The 24,374-nt window shown below is 45.1% G+C and overlaps 1 protein-coding gene across 1 annotated transcript; it reads right to left on the bottom strand.

The window, feature by feature from the left end:
• Positions 1–612: 612 nt before the first annotated feature.
• On the bottom strand, positions 613–22,925 carry CYSLTR2 (cysteinyl leukotriene receptor 2). Its single transcript, XM_052650337.1, has 3 exons — positions 22,855–22,925; positions 2,754–3,788; positions 613–682 (listed from the first exon to the last, which is right to left on the bottom strand). The coding sequence occupies exons 2-3, from the start codon at positions 3,785–3,787 to the stop codon at positions 613–615; spliced, it is 1,104 nt and encodes a 367-aa protein (XP_052506297.1). The 5' UTR covers position 3,788; positions 22,855–22,925.
• Positions 22,926–24,374: the final 1,449 nt, after the last annotated feature.

The raw sequence follows: 24,374 nt of genomic DNA, 5'->3' as shown, positions 1-24,374 counted from the left end.
ACTTAATTTTTATTTTATTTCAGCAATACATAGTCACAAGTTAGACAGTTAAATAGTTATTAAAAGGAAAAGAGAAATCCCCACCCTATCTTCCCATACCCAACTTCTCTCCAAAGGCAATCCTATCAATCATTTTTACTGTTTATTCTGGGCTTTAGCTTCTATTGTTAAATAACATTTTTATACAGGTTGTTATCATTCTTTAGCTTTAGTTATCATGCATTTTCTGTAATAAAAAGTAGGGACATAGATTTCTTATACCCCTCCCTCCACATATACAACCTCTCTCCTTCATTTCCTGAAAAAAATTATATCACAGTATTTTGCTATTTATATTCTCCATGTAAATATCATTCACAGCTGAAACATGTAGAGTACTATGGTTTTATTTCCATTCTTGAACATCAGTTTCTTTCCCCTTAGTATTTAATAATTGTCTTGTCTTTTAACTTGCCTGTTTTCCTGTGTATTTTTACCAGTTCATTCCACACTATCCAAGAAAGACATAAATCTCTCCAACACATGTAAATCAATCAGTTTCTTGTTTTTCTGCTGCACACCAACGTCCTAGGAATTTTCTTCATCTTTATCCTGTGTTGGAGTCTCTGCTTTCTAGATGTCATGTTTTCCTTTATCTCGGTTTACTCTCTTATTTTGGAGAAGCAAACTCTCCTGTAGCTTTCTGTTAAAAGATGTGAAGGTGTTGAAAATGTTGAGACTTTTCATACTGAAAATGTTTCTATCTACCCTCTAATTTCCTGTTGCTTTTTAATGTTCTGGCCCTTTTCTCCGATGTGTAGTAGTCATTGACTGCTGTCCTGTAGGAGGGTCCTCCAGGCATCTGTCTTGACAAGGTGTGAGTCTTAGCATTCTGGCAGCTGAGTGACTGAAGAACTCTGAGGCTTCTGTTCACTATGAGGACTTTCCCTCTGTCTTTTCCTAGTTTCAGAACACCACCTCCTTCCCACCCTCCACTCTATCTTGGGGCTGACAATTCCAAAGAGAGAAACTTCAGCCTTCAGTCTTTTCATGAGAGGGAGAAGGGGTAGGTACCTGATGGGGGAAGAAAACTCTCACTTAAGACGTTCAAGTAATGTCCCTGGAGGGTTGCCAGGGGAGCGGTGGGTGAAACACCCAGCCAACCCCTCTGTACAGATGTTTTTAAAATTCTTGTGGAGCTGTATGAACTTGAACAAAATTCTTAATTTCTCTGGGCTTTAGTTCCTTCATCTGTCAAATGAAAATACAGGGCTTTGGCGTGAGGGTTAAGTGGGATTAATGAATGAGTAGTGCCTTGCACAGGCTTCTCTGGTGGCTCAGCTGGTAAAGAATCCACCTGCAATGTGGGAGATCTGGGTTCAGTCCCTGGGTTGGGAAGATCCCCTGGAGGAGGGCATGGCAATCCACTTCAGTATTCTTGCTGGAGAATCCCCAAGGACAGCTACAGTCCACAGGGTCACAAAGAGTCAGACATGACTGAGTGACTAAGCACAGGACAGCAGAGTGCCTGTGCCCAGCACAGAGAGGGCACTCGACTGTTGACAGTACAGTGATCATGGTGGTGGCAGTAGGTGGTCAACTTGGTTTTGCTTCAGTGGGCAGACAGGACCCCGCCTCCCACAAACCAGTGCTTTTCTACACTCTCTCAGAAGAAAGCCACTCTTCTCATGTTCTGTCAAAATGTTCATCGAATTTCATGGAATTTCAGCGGTGCCACAATCTTTGCAACTTGCCTTCCAGCTCACCCTCTCTCTGAGTGCCCAACCAAACCCTCAGCACCATCTCCTTGATTCTGGAGGTTTATCCCATCCAAATGGATTAACTTGTAGGATGAGAACTGCAGGAAACAGCCCGAACCCAAATCTCAAGAGTAAAATTGACCCCCTTCTTTCCTATTCTACCCGTAATCCCTCCACCCTGAGGGCATCCTTCTCCTAATCTTCCTGTCTTTCCTAAGCCCCTGACAAGAGGAAGGCATAGCTTTTGCCTTTGCATTTTCATTTTGCACTAGAAATCCTCTCCTAGTGCAAAATGAAATTCTTTTTCCCTTTTCTCTCTTGTCCCAGGGCTTCTCTCTGTTTTCCTCCCTCAGTTCTTGTTGGGACCTTGACTCTGCTTTGTTAGAGGGCAGATTTCCTCTTCACAATCTTTCCCCTGAATTCTAAGGATGCTTTTCTTATCTGTTCTGGGGCCTCCAGTAGCTTTGTTAATTGGCTGTATCCCAGGAGAATGAGATGGTTATCATCACTGACTCAGTGGACATGAATTTGAGCAAACTCTGGGAGGCGGTGAAGGACAGGGAAGCCTGGCATGCTGCAGTCCACGGGGTCGCAAAGCGTTGGACACATAGTGACTGAACAAGAATAACAACAGGAGCTTGAAGAAGGACGAGGAACAAGAGAAGCTGGAAACGTTGGGGTTGTCTTAAAACTAAGCATTTAGAATGCCTAGTGGGCCAGAGATCTGACTGATACAGAATTTGATGAGAAGCAGCAGCCACTGTGCTCAGCATGTTCTCCCTGTCTGACATTTCTGGTTGCAAGACTCTAAAGGGGATTTTTCCTGCTGTACTCCTTATTGAGGCTCAAACACTGAAGATACACCTAATGAAAAATCTGAAGTAGGTCTTATAATAAAATCACGGTCAATTAAATCTTGGGAATCGACCTTTGTTGGGAATGGTGTAAATACATGGTCTTTTGGATGAAGGTGGACACAAGACATAGGAGCAGCCTTGCCCAAGAACCCCTTACACTCTTGTTTCGTTTTTCAGCCACACACAGAAAGGAAAGCAGCACTTTGGTTCCTGTGGATGATGTTTCCTGAGTGCAAACTTTAGTCTGTCCTTAAAATTCTCTCCAGCAAAGTAATAAAGCAAAGGGTTGAAGCAGCTATTGGCTGCCGCCATAGCCAGTGTGATGGCCACAGCTTTATGCAGCAGGTCGCTACATGTATCCGCCTCCCACTGGAGCAGGTGGAGGGTTCTCAGTATATGATAGGGCAAGAAGCACAGGAGGAAGATGACCAAGGCAATGATGATGGTGGTCAATGCCTTCCTGTGAGAAAGCCGCAGCCCTGATTCTGGGACCTCCGCCTTCAGCAGAGCTCGGATGATCAGCAGGTAGCAGATGCTGAGCGTGCAGAAGGGCAGCAGAAAGCCCACCACCAAGGCAATGTAGTTCATGGTCTTCAGTTTAGGAGCTTTATCACGATTCAGCTCCAAGCACGAGGTGACATTGCCCTTCAGCTCAGAGCCATTGTTCAGCAGCGTTATTGAGGAAGCCATGATAAAGACCCATATGATGCCACAAACAATCCAGGCATTCTTGATGCTGGTGGCATGAAGGAGCCGGAAGGGGTGAACGGTGGCCAGGAAACGCACCACACTCAGCACAGTCAGGAAGTAAATGCTGCTGTACATGTTGACATACATAGAGTAAGACATAATCCTGCAAGTCAGGTCCCCAAATATCCAATTGGACCCTCTGAGGTAATAGTCCACCCTGAAGGGCAGTGTGGCTGTGAACAAGAGATCCGAAGTAGCCAGATTGAGCATGAAAATGTTCACAGATGTGGACTTCCTATAAGGTTGCAGGAAAACATATATGGAAAAGCCATTTCCCAAGGCTCCCCAGATAAATATTACCAGGTACACGATGGGGTAAAATTCTCTCTTAAAGTTTTCAGCTGTGCAGTTCCTGTTGCTATGGTGATCGCTGAAGGTGCTGTTAATTTCCATTTCTGATGCGGAGATGGATGGAGATAAGGACACAAGTTTTCTTTCCATGCTGAATCAAAAAGAAACAGATACAAAAAATTGCTTCATTGCTTACATTTATTCAGGTTTTAATGAAACAGAGAGAAATACTAGCTTTTCTTTGAAACTTGAATCAAAAAATATTGGCTATGTCTTACCATGTGCTTATCCTTTTACCATCTGTCTTTACTATATGTTTCATTTCATTTCATGATAAACTTCTAGAATGCAGAATAACCATTCATTTATTTGACTGAAGCTGAAGTCTCAGACTAGGGGAACTCTTGCCCAGGGCCCAGATGAAGATCATCTGAAGCTTGTCTCTGACCCTGGAGAAAGTCATCAATTACACATCTTCTGCTCTGGAAGCTGACAAAGATTCTCTTCTTGATGAAACTCTAGCCAGGCTCCTCTGAATCCTCTTGTCAACCAGGTGTCAACCTTGACTTATGCTGACTTGAGTAACAACTAACATAAAAACACTAACATAGTTATGAACAACTCAAGACTGCATCTCAAGGATGACCCCTTCTTACATAGCCTGAGAAATCTCAAGGCTGCCAAAAGAATTCAGTGTTTGTTCCAGCCAACACCTGGACATAGGGCCTCTGCCTCAAGCCTCTGTGGGAGGGTAAGAGCCCAGTCTCTTAAGTACCAGTTAGAAAACCCAGATACTTTCCACTTGGACCCAACCCCTCCTTCCTATTTGTAATTTTTTAAATTCCCTGACTCTCCTGAGCCCCTGCTCACTCACTCTCCTCTCCTTTCTCTCATTCTCTTTTTAAAACACCCAGGGACTTCCTTGGTGGTCCAATGGGTAAGAATCTTCCTTGCAGTGCTGGGAATGTGGGTTTGATTCCTGGTCAGGGAACTAAGATCTTACATGCCATGGAGCAACTGAGCTTGCGCCCTGCACCTACTGAGCATACATCCATGACTAGAGAGTCCAAGCGCAGCAGTGAGAGATCCCATAGGATCCAATAAGGATCCCGCGTGTTGCAACTAAGACTTGGTACAGCCAAATAAATGAATAAGTAAGTATTTTTTTTAATAAATAAGTAAAATAAAACATCCAGTTACTTCTGAGTTCAGTTCATGTTGGACTAGTATATTATTGAAAAAATTGCAATAGTATATTATTGAACACAATCTGTCTTACCACTCTTAGAAGTGTGCAGGTTTTTTTATCTTTGACCAAGCATTGGTTTAAATGTAAATTTACTAGGCATAGTTGTCATGGATAATCACATGGTTCTTGATTTCTTCTTTTCTAGTCAAAGAGAAATTTATACTGAACACTTCTTGCCTTACCTATGTAAATACTACAGGACAGCCCATAACTGCAGAGGTAGGGGCAGACTTCTAGATGTCTAAGGAAAAAAACAAGTGGCTTGGGGAGACATATTTTCATTGTCTAGGTATCGTAGTCCGGGTCCCTATTTTACAGAGTTTTTTATAAGAACTAATAGCCATTTTTGTTTCTGCAAAGTCCTCCATTTTTTAATCTAAGCCCCAAATTACCTAACAGAAGCACAATTCCTGCAAGAATTCTTTTCCAACACCCTCTTCCTGAGATATTCTGATTTCCCATGGTGTGCATTCTCCTTGATACAACAAGTCAATAAACTCAATGCTGTTCAACTACAGGGGTGTTCATAAAGGCCTTTGACTAGAAGACACTGACTCTGAGAATTCACAGAATGATACTTCTAAAAGAAGTATGGTAAAATGTTAGTTAAATTAGCTTACCCAAATGGATGCTTTGTAAATGTATTTCTGATACAGCAAATATGTTTTTCAATTCTCCTTCAGAGACTGATGTGAAGATGCAACTCAGAAAACATGGTTGGTATGTAAATGATGTAAAAAAAAAAAGTCTTTTCTTTAGTTCAGCACTTCCCAAAGTATCTTCCACAAACTACGAATTCCATGAGATGTTCTGTGTAAGGAAAGGCTTCTGTGTTCAAATCAGCCTGAGAGACACAGCAAGCTTTAGTATCCCTCTCTTGGAGATTCATAACACATGTCAAAGCTCTAGGAGGTCCTATAAGAAAAAAAAACCAAGTCTGATTAATACAGGGTGTCCCTCTTTATTTATTTATTTTTTTACTCTGAAAACGTTTTTGCACATTGAAACATTCTACTATTCCACAGAACTAATGTTCTATAAAACTGTCCCTGTGAAATGCTGCTGTTATTATATAATTTATCTAGAATATGAGTTTGATAGATGAAGAGGATCCCTACTTAATGGGCCAGATCAACAAGCCAAGATTCAAATGTCTGGAATTAAAGAGTGACTGCATCCATGAAATTAAAAGATGCTTACTCCTTGGAAGAAAAGTTATGACCAACCTAGATAGCATATTGAAAAGCAGAGACATTACTTTGCCGACAAAGGTCCATCTAGTCAAGGCTATGGTTTTTCCAGTGGTCATGTATGGATGTGAGAGTTGGACTGTGAAGAAAGCTGAGCACTGAAGAATTGATGCTTTTGAACTGTGGTGTTGGAGAAGACTCTCGAGAGTCCCTTGGACTGCAAGGAGATCCAGCCAGTCCATTCTGAAGGAGATCAGCCCTGGGATTTCTTTGGAGGGAATGATGCTAAATCTGAAACTCCAATACTTTGGCCACCTGATGCGAAGAGTTGACTCACTGGAAAAGACTCTGATGCTGGGAGGGATTGGGGGCAGGAACACAAGGGGACAACAGAGGATGAGATGGCTGGATGGCATCACTGACTCAATGGATGTGAGTCTGGTTGAACTCTGGGAGTTGGTGATGGACAGGGAAGCCTGGCATGCTGTGATTCATGGGGTTGCAAAGAGTCAGACACGACTGAGTGACTGAACTGAACTAAACTGAACTGAAGTTACTTTGGGGGCTTCCCTGGTGGCTCAGATGGTAAAGCATCTGCCTGCAATGTGGGAGACCTGGGTTCGATCCCTGGGTTGGGAAGATCTCCTGGAGAAGGAAATGACAACCTACTCCAGTACTCTTGCCTAGAAAATCCCATGGACTGAGGAGCCTGGTAGGCTACAGTCCATGGGGTCACAAAGAGTTGGACACGACTTTTTCCTGTGGTCATGTATGGATGTGAGAGTTGGACTGTGAAGAAGGCTGAGTGCCGAAGAATTGATGCGTTTGAACTGTGGTGTTGGAGAAGACTCTTGGGTCCCTTGGACTGCAAGGAGATCCAACCAGTCCATTCTGAAGGAGATCAACCCTGGGATTTCTTTAGAAGGAATGATGCTAAAGCTGAAGCTCCAGTACTTTGGCCACCTCATGCGAAGAGTTGATTCATTGGAAAAGACTCTGATGCTGGGAGGGATTGGGGGCAGGAGGTGAAGGGGATGACAGAGGATGAGATGGCTGGATGGCATCACGGACTCGATGAACGTGAGCCTGAGTGAACTCCGGGAGATGGTGATGGACAGGGAGGCCTGGCGTGCTGCGATTCATGGGGTCGCAAAGAGTCGGACACGACTGAGCGACTGAACTGAACTGAACTGAGTGACTTCACTTTCACTTTCTACCTTTTATGTTAGAGTCAATGAAATTTGGAAATTTGGAAGCACTTACTATTGGGGGAATGAGCATTTCTAAGCATCCGTTACTTGGTGAAATGAGAGTTGTATTGATTTCCTACAGCTCTTTAACAAAGTACTGCAGGGAGTTCCCTGGTGGTCTAGTGGATACAATTCAGCGCTTTCACTGCTGTGTCGCAGAGTCAATCCCCAAAGCCATGTGGCGCAGTCAAAACAAACAACAAACATACAAACAAAAAACACACACACGGGGCTTTGCTGGTGGCTCAGCAGTAAAGAATCTGCCTATCAATGATCTTCCCTGTAGCTCAGACAGTAAAGAATCTGCCTGCAATGCAGGAGACCTGGGTTCGATCCCTGGATTGGGAAGATCCTCTGGAGAAGGTAATGGCAATCCAGTCCAGTATTCTTGTCATGGAGAATCCCATGGATAGAGGAGCCTGGTGGGCTACAGTCCATGGGGTTGCAAAAAGTCAGACATGACTGAGCGGCTAACACTACTACTACTGCTATCAATGCAGTAGACATGGATTCGATCTCTGGGTCAGGAAGATCCCCTGAAGGAGGAAATGCCAACCCATTCCAGCATTCTTGCCTGGAGGATTCCGTGGACAGAGGAGACTGGTGGGCTGCAGTCCTTGAGGCTGAAAAGAATCGAACACAGCTGAGCATGCCCACACAAGGAGGAAAGGGGTGGAGTGGGAGAAATTGGGAGACTGGGATTGATACATACACACTATCAATACGATGTACAAAATACACAACTGTTGGGAACACGGTGTGTAGCACAGGGAACTCTAATGCACTGTGATGTCCTACATGGCTTGTTGTTTAGTCGCTAAGTCCTGCCTAACTCTCCTGAGACCCCATGGACTGTAGCCCACCAGGCTCCTCTGTCCATGGGATTTCCCAGGCAAGAGTACTGGAGTAGTTTGCCATTTGCTTCTCCAGGGGATCTTCCTGACCCAGGGATCAAACCCACCTTTCCTGTATTGGCGGGTGAATTCTTTACAACTGAGCCACTTGGGAAGCCCATGTGTTCTATTACCAATGGCCTTTTTAGAAAAGGACAGAGTCCTGTCCATATGGCCCTGACTTTGGAGCCAGAACTTGGATAGAATCTTAGGAAAAGTTTATATCAGACAAGGATCTAAAATAATAGAAATAGACTTGAGGGCAATCAAGTCCTTAAATGTTTTAACCATAAAGACCTTAAAACTGCTTCTCCCATCTCAAGACCAACAGGATCCCTATGACTTGCAATGAGGAAGGCAGTCTGGCCCTACACCCTATCCTCTCCATCACTGGGGGCAGTGAGCCTGCAAGGAGAGCCACAGATGCTGAGCATGGGGCCCAGCAGGTATGAGCATGGACAGAAGAGCAAAACCAGATGGTAGCAGTTGCTCCCTAGGATACTGATGGGTATGAGGGAACCAACAAGAGCCCCTGGCAAGAGGAACTTTTTGAGCAATTGGGGAAGAAGGCAGAACTCAGGAGGGAAGGTCCATTGGCTGGCAGCGAGGCACTTGTACTGCCAGGCCACGATGGAAAGAGAGGACTTTGGGCCTGAGAGGAGGCCTGGCCATTGCAGGCAGGCCCCAGTCTTTGCGGGAGAACCTGAATGCCACACAACACCTTGGGCGCAGAGATTTGGGCCAGGGATGCCAAGAGAGGGGCCCTTTGCCTTTGTTGAGAAGGGGACCGAATCTCAGGAATGAGAGAGATGCTCAGTTTTAGAATCAAGGCATCATATCAGGAAGAGATCAACCCCAAGGGTAAGGAGAGTACCAGAGTTACTTCAAGTCCTCTGCCTCGGATTGGGATGTGTTCTGGGCCCCAGAGGGGCTGGAGGTGAAGGGGAGGGAGCAGGCGTGCCTCAAGGCTGTCAAATTGCCCCAGTGGGAGGGAGAGGGGCTGAGGCTACAGAAGCTGGGGCTTTGATTCGAAGAGCATCTTCATCCTTGGAAAGCTAAAGAAAGGAAAACACAAACCCCCCACCTAGAGGGTCTTCTCTGGTGGCTTAGCAGTAAAGAATCTGCCTGCAAAACAGGAAATGTGGGTTCAATCCCTGGATTGGGAAGATCCCCTGGAGGAGGAAATGGTAGCCCCACTCTCGTATTCTTGCTTGGGAAATCCCATGGACAGAGGAGCCTGATAGGGTCCATGGGGTCACAAAAAGGACACAATTGAGCAACTAAACAACAACGCTTCCTAGAAGCCTCATTTAACTAAGAGTCATAGGTTAAAAGCGGGGCCAACTCAAATCCAAAATTCCATTCAGTGCACGGCTTTCCTTTAAGAAACCTTTAAGACACTTTGTTATTTACTGCCCCTAAAAACATGCACTTGACTACACCATACATGTGGCTCTAAAAATCAGCCAGACAAAGTAAGTATGTGACACGAAGCTGAGAAGAGGCAAATTCAAAGAAAATTAGGAAATAAATTGACAGCATAATTTGCACTGCTTTAGAGAGATAGGCCCGGTGCACTAAGTACAGGCGGCAGCGGTGGCGCCCGGCGCGCTAATCGTGGCCGAGAGCTACCCCACGTCCGAGGTCAGGGGCAGCGGCCTAGAGTGCCAGGCTGTGACGGCGCAGGAATGGCCGAGAGGAGCTACCCCAAGTCCGAGGTCAGGGGCGGCGGCCAAGAGGAGCTACCCCGAGTCCGAGGCCAGGGACGGCGGCCGGGAGGAGCTACCCTGCGTCCGAGGTCAAGGGCAAAGGCTGAGAGGAGCCACCCGGTGTTGGAAGCCAGGGGCGGCGCCCAAGGCCAGAGGCGGCGACCCGGAGGAGCAACCCCACGTCCAAGCAGTGGTGGCTGTGCGGGCGCAGGAGGGCCTAGAGTAGGCATCCCACGTTGAAGGTCAGGAAGGGTGGCGGGAGGAGATACCCCTCATCCAAGGTAAGGAGCAGCGGCTGTGCTTTGCTGGAGCAGCCGTGAAGAGATACCCCACGCCCAAGGTAAGAGAAACCCAAGATGGTAGGTGTTGTAAGAGGGCATCAGAGGTCAGACACACTGAAACCATACTCATGGAAAACTAGTCAATCTAATCACACTAGGACCACAGGCTTGTCTAACTCAATGAAACTAAGCCATGCCCGCGGGGCAACCCAGGGTGGGCGAGTCATGGTGGAGAGGTCTGACAGAATGTGGTCCACTGGAGAAGGGAATGGCAAACCACTTCAGTGTTCTTGCCTTGAGAACCCCATGAACAGTATGAAAAGGAAAAATGATAGGATACTGAAAGAGGAACTTCCCAGGTCAGTAGGTGCCCAATATGCTACTGGAGGTCAGTGGAGAAATAAATCCAGAAAGAATGAAGGGATGGAGCCAAAGCAAAAACAATACCAGCTGTGGATGTGACTGGTGATAGAAGCAAGGTCCGATGCTGTAAAGAGCAATATTGCCTAGGAACCTGGAATGTCAGGTCCATGAATCAAGGCAAATTGGAAGTGGTCAAACAGGAGATGGCAAGAGTGAATGTCGACATTCTAGGAATCAGGAAACTAAAATGGATTGGAATGGGTGAATTTAACTCAGATGACCATTACATCTACTACTGCGGGCAAGAATCCCTCAGAAGAAATGGAGTAGCCATCATGGTCAACAAAAGAGTCCGAAATGCAGTACCTGGATGCAATCTCAAAAACGATAGAGTGATCTCTGTTCCTCTCCAAGGCAAACCATTCAATATCACGGTAATCCAAGTCTATGCCTCAACCAGTAACACTGAAGAAGCTGAAGTTGAACGGTTCTATGAAGACCTACAAGACCTTGTACAACTAACACCCAAAAAAGATGTCCTTTTCATTATAGGGGACTGGAATGCAAAAGTAGGAAGTCTAGAAACACCTGGAGTAACAGGCAAATTTGGCCTTGGAATGAGGAATGAAGCAGGGCAAAGACTAATGGAGTTTTGCCAAGAAAACGCACTGGTCATAGCAAACACCCTCTTCCAACAATACAAGAGAAGACTCTACACATGGACATCACCAGATGGTCAACACAGAAATCAGATTGATTATATTCTCTGCAGCCAAAGATGGAGAAGCGCTATACAGTCAACAAAAACAAGACCAGGAGCTGACTGTGGCTCAGATCATGAACTCCTCATTACCAAATTCAGACTTAAATTGAAGAAAGTAGGGAAAACCACTAGACCATTCAGGTATGACCTAAATCAAATCCCTTATGATTATACAGTGGAAGTGAGAAATAGATTTAAGGGCCTAGATCTGATAGATAGAGTGCCCGATGAACTATGGTATGAGGTTCGTGACATTGTACAGGAGACAGGGATCAAGACCATCCCCATGGAAAAGAAATGCAAAGAAGCAAAATGGCTGTCTGGGGAGGCCTTACAAATAGCTGTGAAAAGAAGAGAGGTGAAAAGCCAAGGAGAAAAGGAAAGATATAAGCATCTGAATGCAGAGATCCAAAGAATAGCAAGAAGAGATAAGAAAGCCTTCTTCAGCGATCAATGTAAAGAAATAAAGGGAAAGAGCAGAATGGGAAAGACTAGAGATCTCTTCAAGAAAATTAGAGATACAAGGGAACATTTCATGCAAAGATGGGCTCGATAAAGGACAGAAATGGTATGGACCTAACAGAAGCAGAAGATATTAAGAAGAGGTGGCAAGAATACACAGAAGAACTATACAAAAAAGATCTTCACGACCCGGATAATCATGATGGTGTGATCACTCATCTAGAGCCAGACAGACATCCTGGAATGTGAAGTCAAGTGGGCCTTAGAAAGCATCACTACGAACAAAGCTAGTGGAGGTGATGGAATTCCATTTGAGCTATTTCAAATCCTAAAAGACAGTGCTGTGAAAGTGCTGCACTCAGTATGCCAGCAAATTTGGAAAACTCAGCAGTGGCCACAGGACTGGAAAAGGTCAGTTTTCATTCCAATCCCAAAGAAAGGCAATGCCAAACTCCCACACAATTGCACTCATCTCACACACTAGCAAAGTAATGCTCAAAATTCTCGAAGCCAGGCTTCAGCAATACATGAACTGTGAACTTCCAGATGTTCAAGCTGGTTTTCAAAAAGGCAGAGGAACCAGAGATCAAATTGCCAACATCCGCTGGATCGTGGAAAAGCAAGAGAGTTCCAGAAAAACGTCTATTTCTGCTTTATTGACTATGCCAAAGCCTTTGACTGTGTGGATAGCAATACACTGTGGAAAATTCTGAAAGAGATGGGAATACCAGACCACCTACCTGCCTCTTGAGAAATGTGTCTGCAGGTCAGGAAGCAACAGTTAGAACTGGACATGGAACAACAGACTGGTTCCAAATAGGAAAAGGAGTACGTCAAGGCTGTATTTTGTCACCCTGCTTATTTAACTTCTATGCAGAGTACATCATGAGAAATGCTGGGATGGAAGAAGCACAAGCTGGAATCAAGATTGCCGGGAGAAATATTAATAACCTCAGATATGCAGATGACACCACCTTTATGGCAGAAAGTGAAGAGGAGCTAAAAAGCCTCTTGATGAAAGTGAAAGAGGAAAGTGAAAGAGTTGACTTAAAGCTCAACATTCAGAAAACGAAGATCATGGCTTCCGGTCCCATCACTTCATGGGAAGTAGATGGGGAAACAGTGGAAACAGTGTCAGACTTTATATTTTTGGGCTCCAAAATCACTGCAGATGGTGATTGCAGCCATGCAATTAAAAGACACTTACTCCTTGGGAGAAAAGTTATGACCAAACTAGATAGCATATTAAAAAGCAGAGAGATTACTTTGCCACCAAAGGTTCATCTAGTCAAGGCTATGGTTTTTCCAATAGTGATGGATGGATGTGAGAGTTGGACTATAAAGAAAGCTGAGTGACGAAGAACTGATGCTATTGAACTGTGGTGTTGGAGAAGACTCTTGGGAATCCCTTGGACTGCAAGGAGATCCAACCAGTCCATCCTAAAGGAAGTCAGCCCTGGGTGTTCATTGGAAGGACTGATGTTGAAGGTGAAACTCCAATACTTTGACCACCTGATGCATAGAACTGACTTATCTTAAAAGACTCTGATGCTCGGAAAGATTGAAGGCAGGAGGGAAGGGGATGACAGAGGATGAGATGGCTGGATGGCATCACTGACTCAATGGACATGAGTTTGAGTAAAGTCTGGGAATTGGCAATGGACAGGGAGGCCTGGCCTGCTGCAGTCCATGGGGTCGCAAAGATTTGGGCATGACTGAGGGACTGAATTGAACTGAACTGAGACCAGATTAGAGGAGTGTAGGCTCTGGACACACACTAATCTTATCAGCACTCCCACCCTTGAATCATTTGCTATAAAACTCCTCATCAAATCCTTCTGGGCTGGGATACACTGTTTTGAGGGCAGGAGCCCATTGTGCCCCCTTTGCCTGGCAAAGCAATAAAGCTGTTCTTTTGTACCTCACCCCAAACTTTGTCTCCAAGGTTCATTTCAGCTCCAGTGCACAGATGCTGAGCTTTCAGCATCATTTCACCAATACCGTAGTCGATAGCCATTCCCTTCTCCAGGGTAGCCTCCCAACTCAGGAATCTAAACCAGGTCCCCTGCATTGAGGGTAGATTCTTTACTGTCTGAGAGACCAGGGAAGAATTAAATAATTAAAATTGTTAGTAGCTCAGTCATGTCCAACTCTTTGCAAACCAATGGACTGTAGCCCACCAGGCTTCTCTGTCCAAGGAATTCTCCAGGCAAGAATACTGGAGTGGGTAACAATTTCCTTCTCCAGGGGGTCTTCCTGACTCAGGGATCAAACCTGGGTCTCCTGCATTTGCAAGCAGATTATTTACTATCTGAGCCACCTGGAAAGCCCTTCTGTATCATTAGCTGTTATTACTGCAAAAGTTCACAGACTTAGCTCCCTGAAGTTGTGAAAAGAGGACTCAACCTTCTGGATTGAAACGTTTTACAGCCTCAAAATCCCAGAGGCCCAAGAGTGGTAGCTAATATACCCTCCAAAATAGAGAAATCCCAGTGAGTGCCTTGTTCTTGAAATCCAGCCCTGCTAGCTCAGCCCTCAGTTGTAACAGGCTCCAAATGTCCAGGTGGAAACGTATAGCTTGAGACACTTCTTTAGCCTCCCAGAAACAGTCTTGTATTAATACTTTTAGAGTTTTTCAAGGGCTAACATGAATTCACTTTTCAGTTTCATGCATTGGAGAAGGAAATGGCAACCCACTCCAGTGTTCTTGCCTGGAGGATCCCAGGGACAGGGGAGCCTGGTGGGCTGCCATCTATGGGGTCGCACAGAGTCGGACATGATTGAAGCGACTTAGCAGCAACATGAATTAGAAGCTTACAGATCAAAACAGAAATACAAACGAACAGGTCTGAGATTACCATATCTTTTGAATGAGGAACTGAGCTGGTCTCTGGGCTTCTACAATAAACAGAGGGCAGATGAGTGAACTCAGAGCCTTGTTCTATGGAGTCAGCATCTTGGAGTGTTCTGGCGCTCTGATCCTCCACCCCGTCTGTCCCATAGTGCCAGTCCCTCCCATCCTTTCCCGTACCACCAGCCTAATGGTCCTTTGTCTGCCAAATGCCATTTTCCTCCCACACTTCACAGCTATGATGTCAGACTGTCGGTGAAAGAGGTGCTAGCGGATCAGCTGTAAACCAGTAGGTGTTAAATAGCATTTAGGGCTTGGGAAGTTCCCACAGGAGCAAATTCTCCAGTCTGTTTAACAGATCTGGGGCCCAGTGGGACCCCTCAACCAGAGTCCTGGGCCTGATAGGATGACCTTGAAGCTTCCCCTCCAGGGCCCGACTTTCATTGTCTCCTACCTGTCCTCTGCCTAGGAGTTCATGTGCGCAAGTTACAAAGCTCATAAGGCCCAACCTCTCCTCCCAGATCCCAATCAAACTGTACCGGACTTGCTCCAGGGCTCAGCAGACAGAAAAGTCAGTGTGCCCTTCATGAAATTTCCAGGAGTTCCTGGGAAGCTTGAAGACCCAAGGAACAGTGTTTGGATCTGGTCTCTTTGTCATCAGGGGAAGAGTTGAGTGAGTCTTTGCAGCAGGGGTGGGAATCGTTGTGGCGGAGGGCCCCTGTGGGAGGCTGAATGCCCTGAGTAGTTTCCTGCTTATAAGTGCCTCCTCTCACTGGCTTCTTTTATAAGGAAGCTGCCTGGCCTGCCTTCATCTCTCTGCAGATTTCTCAGGAACCCCACAGGATTCGGCAAACAGGAAGGGGGAAAGTGTTAGTCACTCAGTTGTGTTTCTGACTCTTTGCAACCCTATGGACTATATAGCCTGCCAGGCTCCTCTGTCTGTGGAATTCTCCAGGCAAGAATAACGGAGTGGGTTGCCATGCCCTCCTCCAGGGGATCTTCCTGATCTAAGGATGGAAGCCCTGGGAGCCACCAGAACCTTCCTTGCCTGGACTCCGCCTCAGGCTGCTTGAAATACTGTGTGTCAGGCCCCATGGGGGTGGGGTGCATATGCGATGCACAGCAGCTGTGGCCTGCTGCCACCAAAAGGAGAACTTGCCTCAGATGCAGAGTGTGTGGTCAATGACATTCACCACCGCAAGACGCAGGAAGAAGAACCTCGAGAAGAAGCATGGTGCCAGGCCACCATCAGGGCAAAGATCAGCACGGATACATGAAAGGTGACAATTTGGAGAGCAATGGCATTGCCAAAATGTCAGCTCCTTTGAGTCGCAGCTTCTTGCTGATGGGTTAGCAATAGCTGCCTTTTCTCTCTCTTTTGCCGACCAGTTGTCCCTGCTCTGTTCACTTGATCAGTCAGTTTGCACATTCTCTTCCGAAATTCCACTCTCGAGAATTTCCCTGTGCCCAAAGGTGCCCATGGGTTGTGGACATATGTGGGGAGAACTACACCTTAATTTTGTTATTTGATGTGCTATTTGGAGGAGAAAAATGCTTCCAGAGAACAGTTTATCCCAGGGGACTGAACCCTAGGGGAGGGTTAACACCCAAGCCACTGAGGGGCCTTTCTGCCTCTGAGAGCGAGATGCATGGCTCACATCAGTGGACTGATTCAATGGACACGAACTTGGGCAAACTCCGGGAAAGAGGAAGGGACAGGGAGGTCTGGTGTGCTGCAATCCATGGAGTTGCAAAGTGTTGGATACGACTGAGTGACTGAGCAACAGCAGCAACAAAGCTGATTATGGATTTAATTTCACAAAGAATCTGAGCATTTAAAAAATTGTTTTCTGATGCACTTCGTCAGGCTATGAAGATTGGAAGTATCTGTTATTAACCCAATTTCTGATCCAAGAAATATTAAGAAACACCCAAGAAACGTCACAGACGCGTTCTGCAGCTGAGCCTCTGATTTCCAAGTCTTCTGATTCCAAAGACAGAAAACCAGCAAGTGTGATCTCAGAGGCCATTGCCTTACTCACCTCAGTAATTTCACAGGGGTCGCGTCAGCATCAGGACTCTCGCTGTCCACAATCCAAGTGACTACGAGACACGACACAGGGGCTCCCCTAAAGCCCACTTACTCAAATGAAAACTCCCTCTCTGTCTTTCCCCTTCCACCTTAGCATTTCACCTTCCATTATTAAATTCACTTCTTGGAGCAAAGGAATTATTGACCAAGGTAGGCAGTTAAGCATCATATGATTCCTGGCAGAATACAGTGGTGGGATGAAGTCATAGAAAAATTTGGGGAGTAAATCCCAACAGGAGCCAAACCCTAGCTCTAGCTCTTAGAGGTGGCCTGAGCATTTTCAGCAAGTACTCAGCCTTTCGGCATCATTGAGAGGGCCAGGGAGACAACACCATGGAAGACCCCCCACAGCTGCACGGAGACTGCACATCACACACTTTTAAAGGCATCAGCAGCCTGTGCAAGCCTGGCTGCTGCCAGGGGGAAAATAGTACGCCAGGTGCAGGAAACCTGTAAAGAATGGTAAAAAAACTGTAAGGCAGTGGTCTCCAGTCTTTTCTGCACCAGGGATGGGTTTCATGGAAGATAATTTTTCTGTGGATCGGGGTGGGGGGTGATGGTTTTGGGATGATTCAAGCATATCACATTAACTGTGCACTTTATGTTTATTATTATTATTACATACATCAGCTCCACCTCAGATCATCAGGCATTAGATCCTGGAGGTTAGGAGGTTAGGGTTACCCCTGCTGTAAAGGAAAGTAAGAAAGCTGTAAAGGAAAGTAAGAAAGCTGTAAAGGATAAGAAGAAAATGTTTTCCTAGGTCTCAAAAAAATTGAAAATCAGGAGAATTGTCCAGGAAGGTGTCCTAACCAGCTGCCAGTAGCCTGGGGGACAGTGGACATGGGTGACCTAAAAGGGAGAGGTCAAAGGACAAAGCCCACCGCCGGCTCCCCCCACCCCTCAGCCCACAACCCCAGATCGTCCTGCCACCCAATGTCTCCTTCAAGGAAGGCCTGCCCTTGTTACCCAAGGTTCCCACCAGCCCCTTTTTCCACCCAGGGGCCCTCTAAAGGCTGCCCACGACAGGCTGTCATCTCTCAACCGCTGTCCTCAGAAAAAAAATCCACTCCAGCCTCATAACTTAGTTCAATGCTCTGAACACACCAGACTCTGTCTTACCTACTTAGTCTGAACTCCAGTTCCTCACCTGGCCCTTTATTTGCATATGTGTGTGTGCTCAGTCATGTCTGACTCTTTGCAACCCTATGGACTGTATGTAGCCCACCAGGCTCCTCTGTCCATGGAATTTTCCAGGCAAGAATACTGGAGTGGGCTGCCATTTCCTACTCCAGGCTCTTTCTTACCAGCCTCAAGTTTCTTCCCAGAATCACTTCTAGAAAGAGCATTCTCTGAGCCCTCTGGGTCTTGGCTGTTCCAGTGCTTCCTGTCTTCACACCACCCACAGGGTAGCCACTAGCTCCTGTTTATCCCTACCCCGCAGAGTGTTCACTCACCGAAGCAAGAACACCTTGCTTGTCACTGCTGTATCCTGGGCGCTGGCATAGCTCGTGGCCATAAATGTGCACAAAGAAATAACCAGTGAGTGAGCAAAGGAAGCTATGATTCGCCCACTCCCTGCTCATTTTGTGTTTCACGATGGATATCTTCCAGGGAAGAAAAATTCTCAATGGTCTTTTACAACAGAACTGAATAACTGACTCACTGGAAAAGACCCTGATGCTGAGAAAGACTGAGGCAAAAGGAGAAGAGGGCCACAGAGGATGAGATGGTTGGATGGCATCACTGACTCAATGGACATGAGTTTGAGCAAACTCTGGGAGATAGTGAAGGACAGGGAAGCCTGGTGTGCTGCAGTCCATGGGGTCGCAAAGAGTCGGACACGACTGAGCAACTGAACTGAACTGATGTCCAGGCATTTTTCCTCACAAACTTTTTGTCTCTGAAGTTCAAATCTAAGATCTGGGGACAGGAATGCATGTGAGTGCTTAGCCCCTCAGTTGTGTGTCTAACTCTTTGCGACCCTTTGGACTGTAGCCCACCAGGCTCCTCCATCCAAGGGGTTTTTTAGGCAAGAATACTGGAGTGGGTTGCCATTTCCTCCTCCAGAGGATCTTGCTCATCCAGGGATCAAGCACACGTCTTCTGTGTCTCCTGCATTGCAGATGGATTCTTTACCTGCTGAGCCATCGGGGACAGGAATATATCAGGTCAATGGTCTATAGGCAAGAGGAAGGTTGCAAAACACACCCACACATCATAGGAGGTGACTCTCTTTTTATCTCTGAGGGTTGCAAATAGTCTTTCTGACTCTGGGCCAATAACGTCCACTGCAACTAACAAAAGGAGTCCCTTTCAAATCTCTCAGAATTTGCAAGAGAACAAAGTTCTACTTGAGGTAAGATTCAAAATAAAAAGAAACAAACTTATTTCAAAGAATCTGCGATGCCTTCAAGCATTTTGTAGATGATTGTGTTTCCTGTGCTAGAGGAACAAACAAGATAAAACCATAATCCCACAGGAAGGCACTTACTTGGGGAATGGTGTTTTGTTTTTTCCATGATAAACATATTCTTGTTTTCATAACATGCAATAGAAATAATAAGCGTGGATTGGACCCTTTTCGATTCTCCCAGCTTGATGAACGTCCGGAGCAAACAGACTCCCCTTCCTACCCCTTCTTCCTCTCTCTTCCTTTTGCTGCTCCTCCCCTGACTTATCCACCTATCCCCTCTTCTTCTTGTTCTTCCTCAGATCTGCTTGCTTCTTTAAAACCTCTTCTTGAAACACTGAAGATGTAAAAAGCTTCTGCACTAACACTGGCTCTTCCTGAGGATGCTCCAACTTTAAGATTCTTTGGTTCCAGGTTGCTGTTCCAGCTTCCATTACTTTCTCTGTCCAAGGGGTCAGCCCTTACTGCCACCAAGCCAGAGAAGTTTTCCTTTAAAGATTGTCCAAGACTATACCACTTTCTCCATGGGTCAATTCACATAAAGAGGTTAATAGGTTCCACAGAGATAAAAAGAAGCTGTTAACTAAAGTTTACATTCATTGATGAATTAATGTATTTACACCTGCCCGTTTATTCTTAGGGCTTCCCAAGTGACTCAGTGATAAAGAATTTGCCTGCCAATGCAGGAGATATAGGTTCGATCCCTGGGTTGGGAAGATCCTCTGGAGCAGGAAATGGCAACTCACTCACTCCAGTATTCTTGCCTGGGAAATCCACTGAACAGAGGAGCCATGTGGGCTACAGTCCATGGCATCACAAAAGAGTCGGACACGACTTAGCGATAAACAATATTTATTCTTAATGGAGCCTGTGTACTAGGCTGTCTGCAGAGACTCCATCTTCAGCCATTCTTCATCCAGCAGAAGGAATGAGACTCACACATAAGTAATTCCAGCACAAAGAAGTAGTGGGCAGTTCTGTGAGAACACCATAGATACAGTGCTGTGGGTTCTGTTGTGGATTTGATATGGCTCTACAGAAAAGCTGATAAACCCAGGCCAATTCTTGACTTTCTCAACATTGCCCATCTTGGCTGCTGTATAAACCAGAGCTCACTGGGTCATTGTACAATCCTTTGTTAGGCTTCTACCTTCCAGATTTAGCCTTGGGGGATTAGCCTGCCTCAGATGTCTGGTGAGCAAGACACACTAGGAAAGCAGGAGTCCCTGAGTCTGGAGCACACATGAGATACTCAAATGCCCAAGGTGATCCTGACATATAGCAATGTTGTTGTTGTTCAGTCACTAATCATGTCCAACTCTTTGTAACCCCATGGACTGCAGCACACCAGGCTTCCCTGTCCTTCACTATCTCCCAGAGTTTGCTCAAACTCATGTCCATTGAGTCAGTGATGCCATCCAACCATCTCATCCTCTGTGGCCCTCTTCTCCTTTTGCCTTCAGTCTTTCTTAGCATCAGGGTCTTTTCTAATGCAATGCTGCTAAGTCGCTTCAGTCGTGTCTGACTCTGTGCGACCCCAGAGACGGCAGCCCACCAGGCTTCCCCATCCCTGGGATTCTCCAGGCAAGAACACTGGAGTGGGTTGCCATTTCCTTCTCCAATGTGTGAAAGTGAAAAGTGAAAGTGAAGTCGCTCCGTCGTGTCCGACTCTTAGCGACCCCATGGACTGCAGCCCACCAGGCTCCTCTATCCATGGGATTTTCCAGGCAAGAGTACTGGAGTGGGGTGCCATTGCCTTCTCCGTCCAGCGCAATGAGTATACCACAAAAAATACATCACTTTCTTCCCCAATGAGTGATGTGTACATGACGCGGGGTACCCTTGATGACCTCAGGTCAGGGAGGAAAGAGGGTATAACGAATGAAAACATGTGTTTTGAGTTAGAGGGGACCTAGGTTTGAGCCTCAGCGCTGCCTCTTGGTCACTCTTATTCCTGTGCTTCAAGACCTTCATCCACAGAGGGAAGACTGGGCATTGATGAGGAAAACTGATACAATTAACTCAATGTCTGACACTTGGTAAGTTTCCAGGTGATGCTAGCTAACAATAATAAGAACATGCTAGCTAACACTAACAGGAATTATTTGTGACAAGTATGAACAAAACTCATCAAGAATTAAAAGAAAGGCTTCTTTACAGCCAAGTAAAATGAGTTGGTACCATTGTATCTGGGGAAGAGCCAACCAGAAAGACAAGAACAATTCCATTCAATTTACTTCACATCTTTATTACACAAGCAATGAATGTGGTTTAAAAAAAAGTAACGTAATACCAGCTGAAATAAACTTAAATGATAAGATTTACCTCCAACCAGACACATACAAATGCTTGTGCCTTTACTTCCTTTCACTTTTCTTCAAATCTACATATTTTCAAACAAAAATGAGTCCATATTTTAATGTTATTTTGTAACCTTGCTTTTTTCTTCTTGCTAAATCATGATCATTGTCATGTAAATAACTATTACATGTCAATGTCCTATAAAGAGCTAAAAGAATATTCAATTATATAGACATAACAAAGTTTGAACAATTTTTTTCTACAATAACCATTACTCAAGATGTATGTGCCCTGAACTGAACCAGATTGGGCCAGTTCTGGTTCGATCCTAGGAAAGATCCTGTGTCCTCTTGGCCTCACTTTCTTATTTTAAAGTAAGAGTTACACACTCCAGCAGTCATGTGAATCAAATGAATGACTGTATGTGAAGGAATTTTGTAAACAGTGAAGGCAGTATTGAAAGGGAGACTTAGACAGCTTGCTTGATAGTGTATCCCCTTTCCCTTAAACTGTATAGCTTTCAGGCATGGGTCAGAGAGAGAGAAATACTACAGATAACCTAGGTTGGTTGTTATTATGCTTCTCACCTGTTAGAGCCACCTGAGAAATTTTTAAAAGTTAAAACAACAGCAACAACAACAGATGAGTGGCTCCTCACCAAAGTTAATTTTCAATTATTCTAAAGATAAGTTTCTAATCTCCCCAGAATCAAGTGATTCTGATGGAACGTACAGCCAGAGTTGAGAACCGCTGGCTGAGGTCCCCAAAGGGTCACAAGCAGATTATAAGCACACGGTCTCATACACACCTTCCCTTTCACTGTGCCTCTCAGTAAAACTGAGAGCTGAAATCTACATCCTCAAGTTTAACTTCCTCTCCTCAAAAAACAAGACTCTGAAAGGAAAAAAATATATATACCTTATGTTATCAAATGACCCACTCTATGAAAAAAGGAAAGATGCTATATGACCCTATATAGGGGAATGCTTGGGCAAAGTACAGAAAATTTCCTCCATGTAATACTATGTAGCAATTTTAAATTATGATTATAAAGCATTTACAGCAATGTGGGAAAATGTATGCTGTAATGGAAAAAAGGAATATAAACCTATCTATTGTGTACAAGCATGACTACCAAAATTAACTAAAATCGTAGGTAGACACACATAATAAATGGAAAGAAATAACCCCCCAAATATCAATAGCAGCTATCTCAGTGGTGGTTTTTGCTTCCTTCTACTTTTTTTGTACTTTCCCAATATTTTTTAAAGTACCATGTAGTAGAAAAAAGTTTATAGTAGAACAAAATTAACTTACTTTTAAAAATTATTCTTCTTCCTATGAAGCATTGCAAAGCACAATTTTTAACAAGTTAACAGGGCAAAGATAAAAATGCTCACCTGAGTTTGCTTTCTTTCAGCTGCCTTGGCTCTGTCTCCTCCGTCTCTGCTGTCTTCCTCCTCCAAGTAATTCAGTTTGCTTGTTTTAAAAAAAAAGCAAAACAGCAAAATGTATTTTATGAAGGGTATCAGCCAATGGCAAGAGAATAAGGAACTCGGGTCAGACAGCCATTTGTGCTGTGAGGAACTTTGGTGTCAGAGCTGGTGCTGGCTTCCTTCTCAAGATAGAGTGTAAGATTTCTACTTGGGGACCACAACTAAAGGAAGAAATCTGTATTAGCTCCTCCCCTCTCATTGTTTTTATTGGCATCTTTCACAACAAACCAAGGGGACGTGATGGGCTGGAGTCAGGAGTTTTAAGTGGCTTCAGTTCTCCTGCATGTTTTTCGTTTCTATGACAACACTAAAATCAACACCACCTTATTAGTATAGCACTTCAAAGCTGCTCAGGGCGATTCCAACACCCACTTGCTTTTTCAACTTGTGCTTAGGCAGAGATGTTATCCATTCTGGTGAAAATGCTGTCGAATGCTGTCATGGTATCCTCGCTGCTCACTTAAAGGTCCTGTTTTCGTCCGCGTCTTCCTTCCTCAATTCGTTTTGCACAGTTAACCACTGTCAGTTTCTTGAAACTTCTCCTCCTTGTTTCTCTGACTCTCTTGGTTCCTATTCTATCCCTTGGATTACTTCCTTGCTTCCTTTCTGATTCTCCTTCTTTTCTCCTTTTTCTAAATGTGAGCTTTCAGAAATGGGCTACAAGACCAGAAGACACAACAGTCTGCCTTCTGGTCTCTTCTCATCATTTTCTGCTGTTACCTATATTACCCACCTGGATGCATGCTCAGTCACTCTATCGTGTTTGACTTGCGACCCCAAGAACTGTGGCCTGCCAGGTCCCCTGTCCATGGGGTTATCCCAGCAAGAACACTGCAGTGGGTTGCCATTTCCTCCTCCAGGGGATCTTCTTGGCCCAGGGATTGAACCTGTGTCTCTTGTGTCTCCTGAATTGGCAGGCAGATTCTTTACCACTGAACCACTTGGGAAGCCTGTATTATCCACATTCATGGACGTAATGTGGCCAAACAGAGCTTTTCTCTTCCCTACCCAAGGACACACCCTCTCATTTACCCAAAGCTTAATGAAATGGCACCGCAGTGATTCAGCTAGTCAATCTCACATAAACCTAGAGGCCATCCTTAACTTCTCTTTCTCCCACAGCCAACATGCAAGCCAATAATTCTATGTTATGTTCTAAGTCTAACCATTGCTCACTTTCCCCATTTCATTAATATCTTCAGCATTAATGCTGCAATAACATTAGGCAAGAAATAAAACCCACACCAGTATTCTTGCCCAAGAATCTCCACGGACAGAGGATCCTGAAGGGCTACAATCCATGGGCTTGCAAAGAGTCAGACATGACTGACTGACTAAGCACAGCAAAAGGCATCCAAATTGGAAAGAAGGAAGTAAAATTATGTCTGTTCACAGATGATATAATCCTACATGTAGAAAACACT

This window comes from Budorcas taxicolor, chromosome 12 (genome assembly GCF_023091745.1).
Source record: "Budorcas taxicolor isolate Tak-1 chromosome 12, Takin1.1, whole genome shotgun sequence".
Classification (NCBI taxonomy): Eukaryota; Metazoa; Chordata; class Mammalia; order Artiodactyla; family Bovidae; genus Budorcas; species Budorcas taxicolor.
This window is presented reverse-complemented; position numbering and strand designations above follow the sequence as displayed.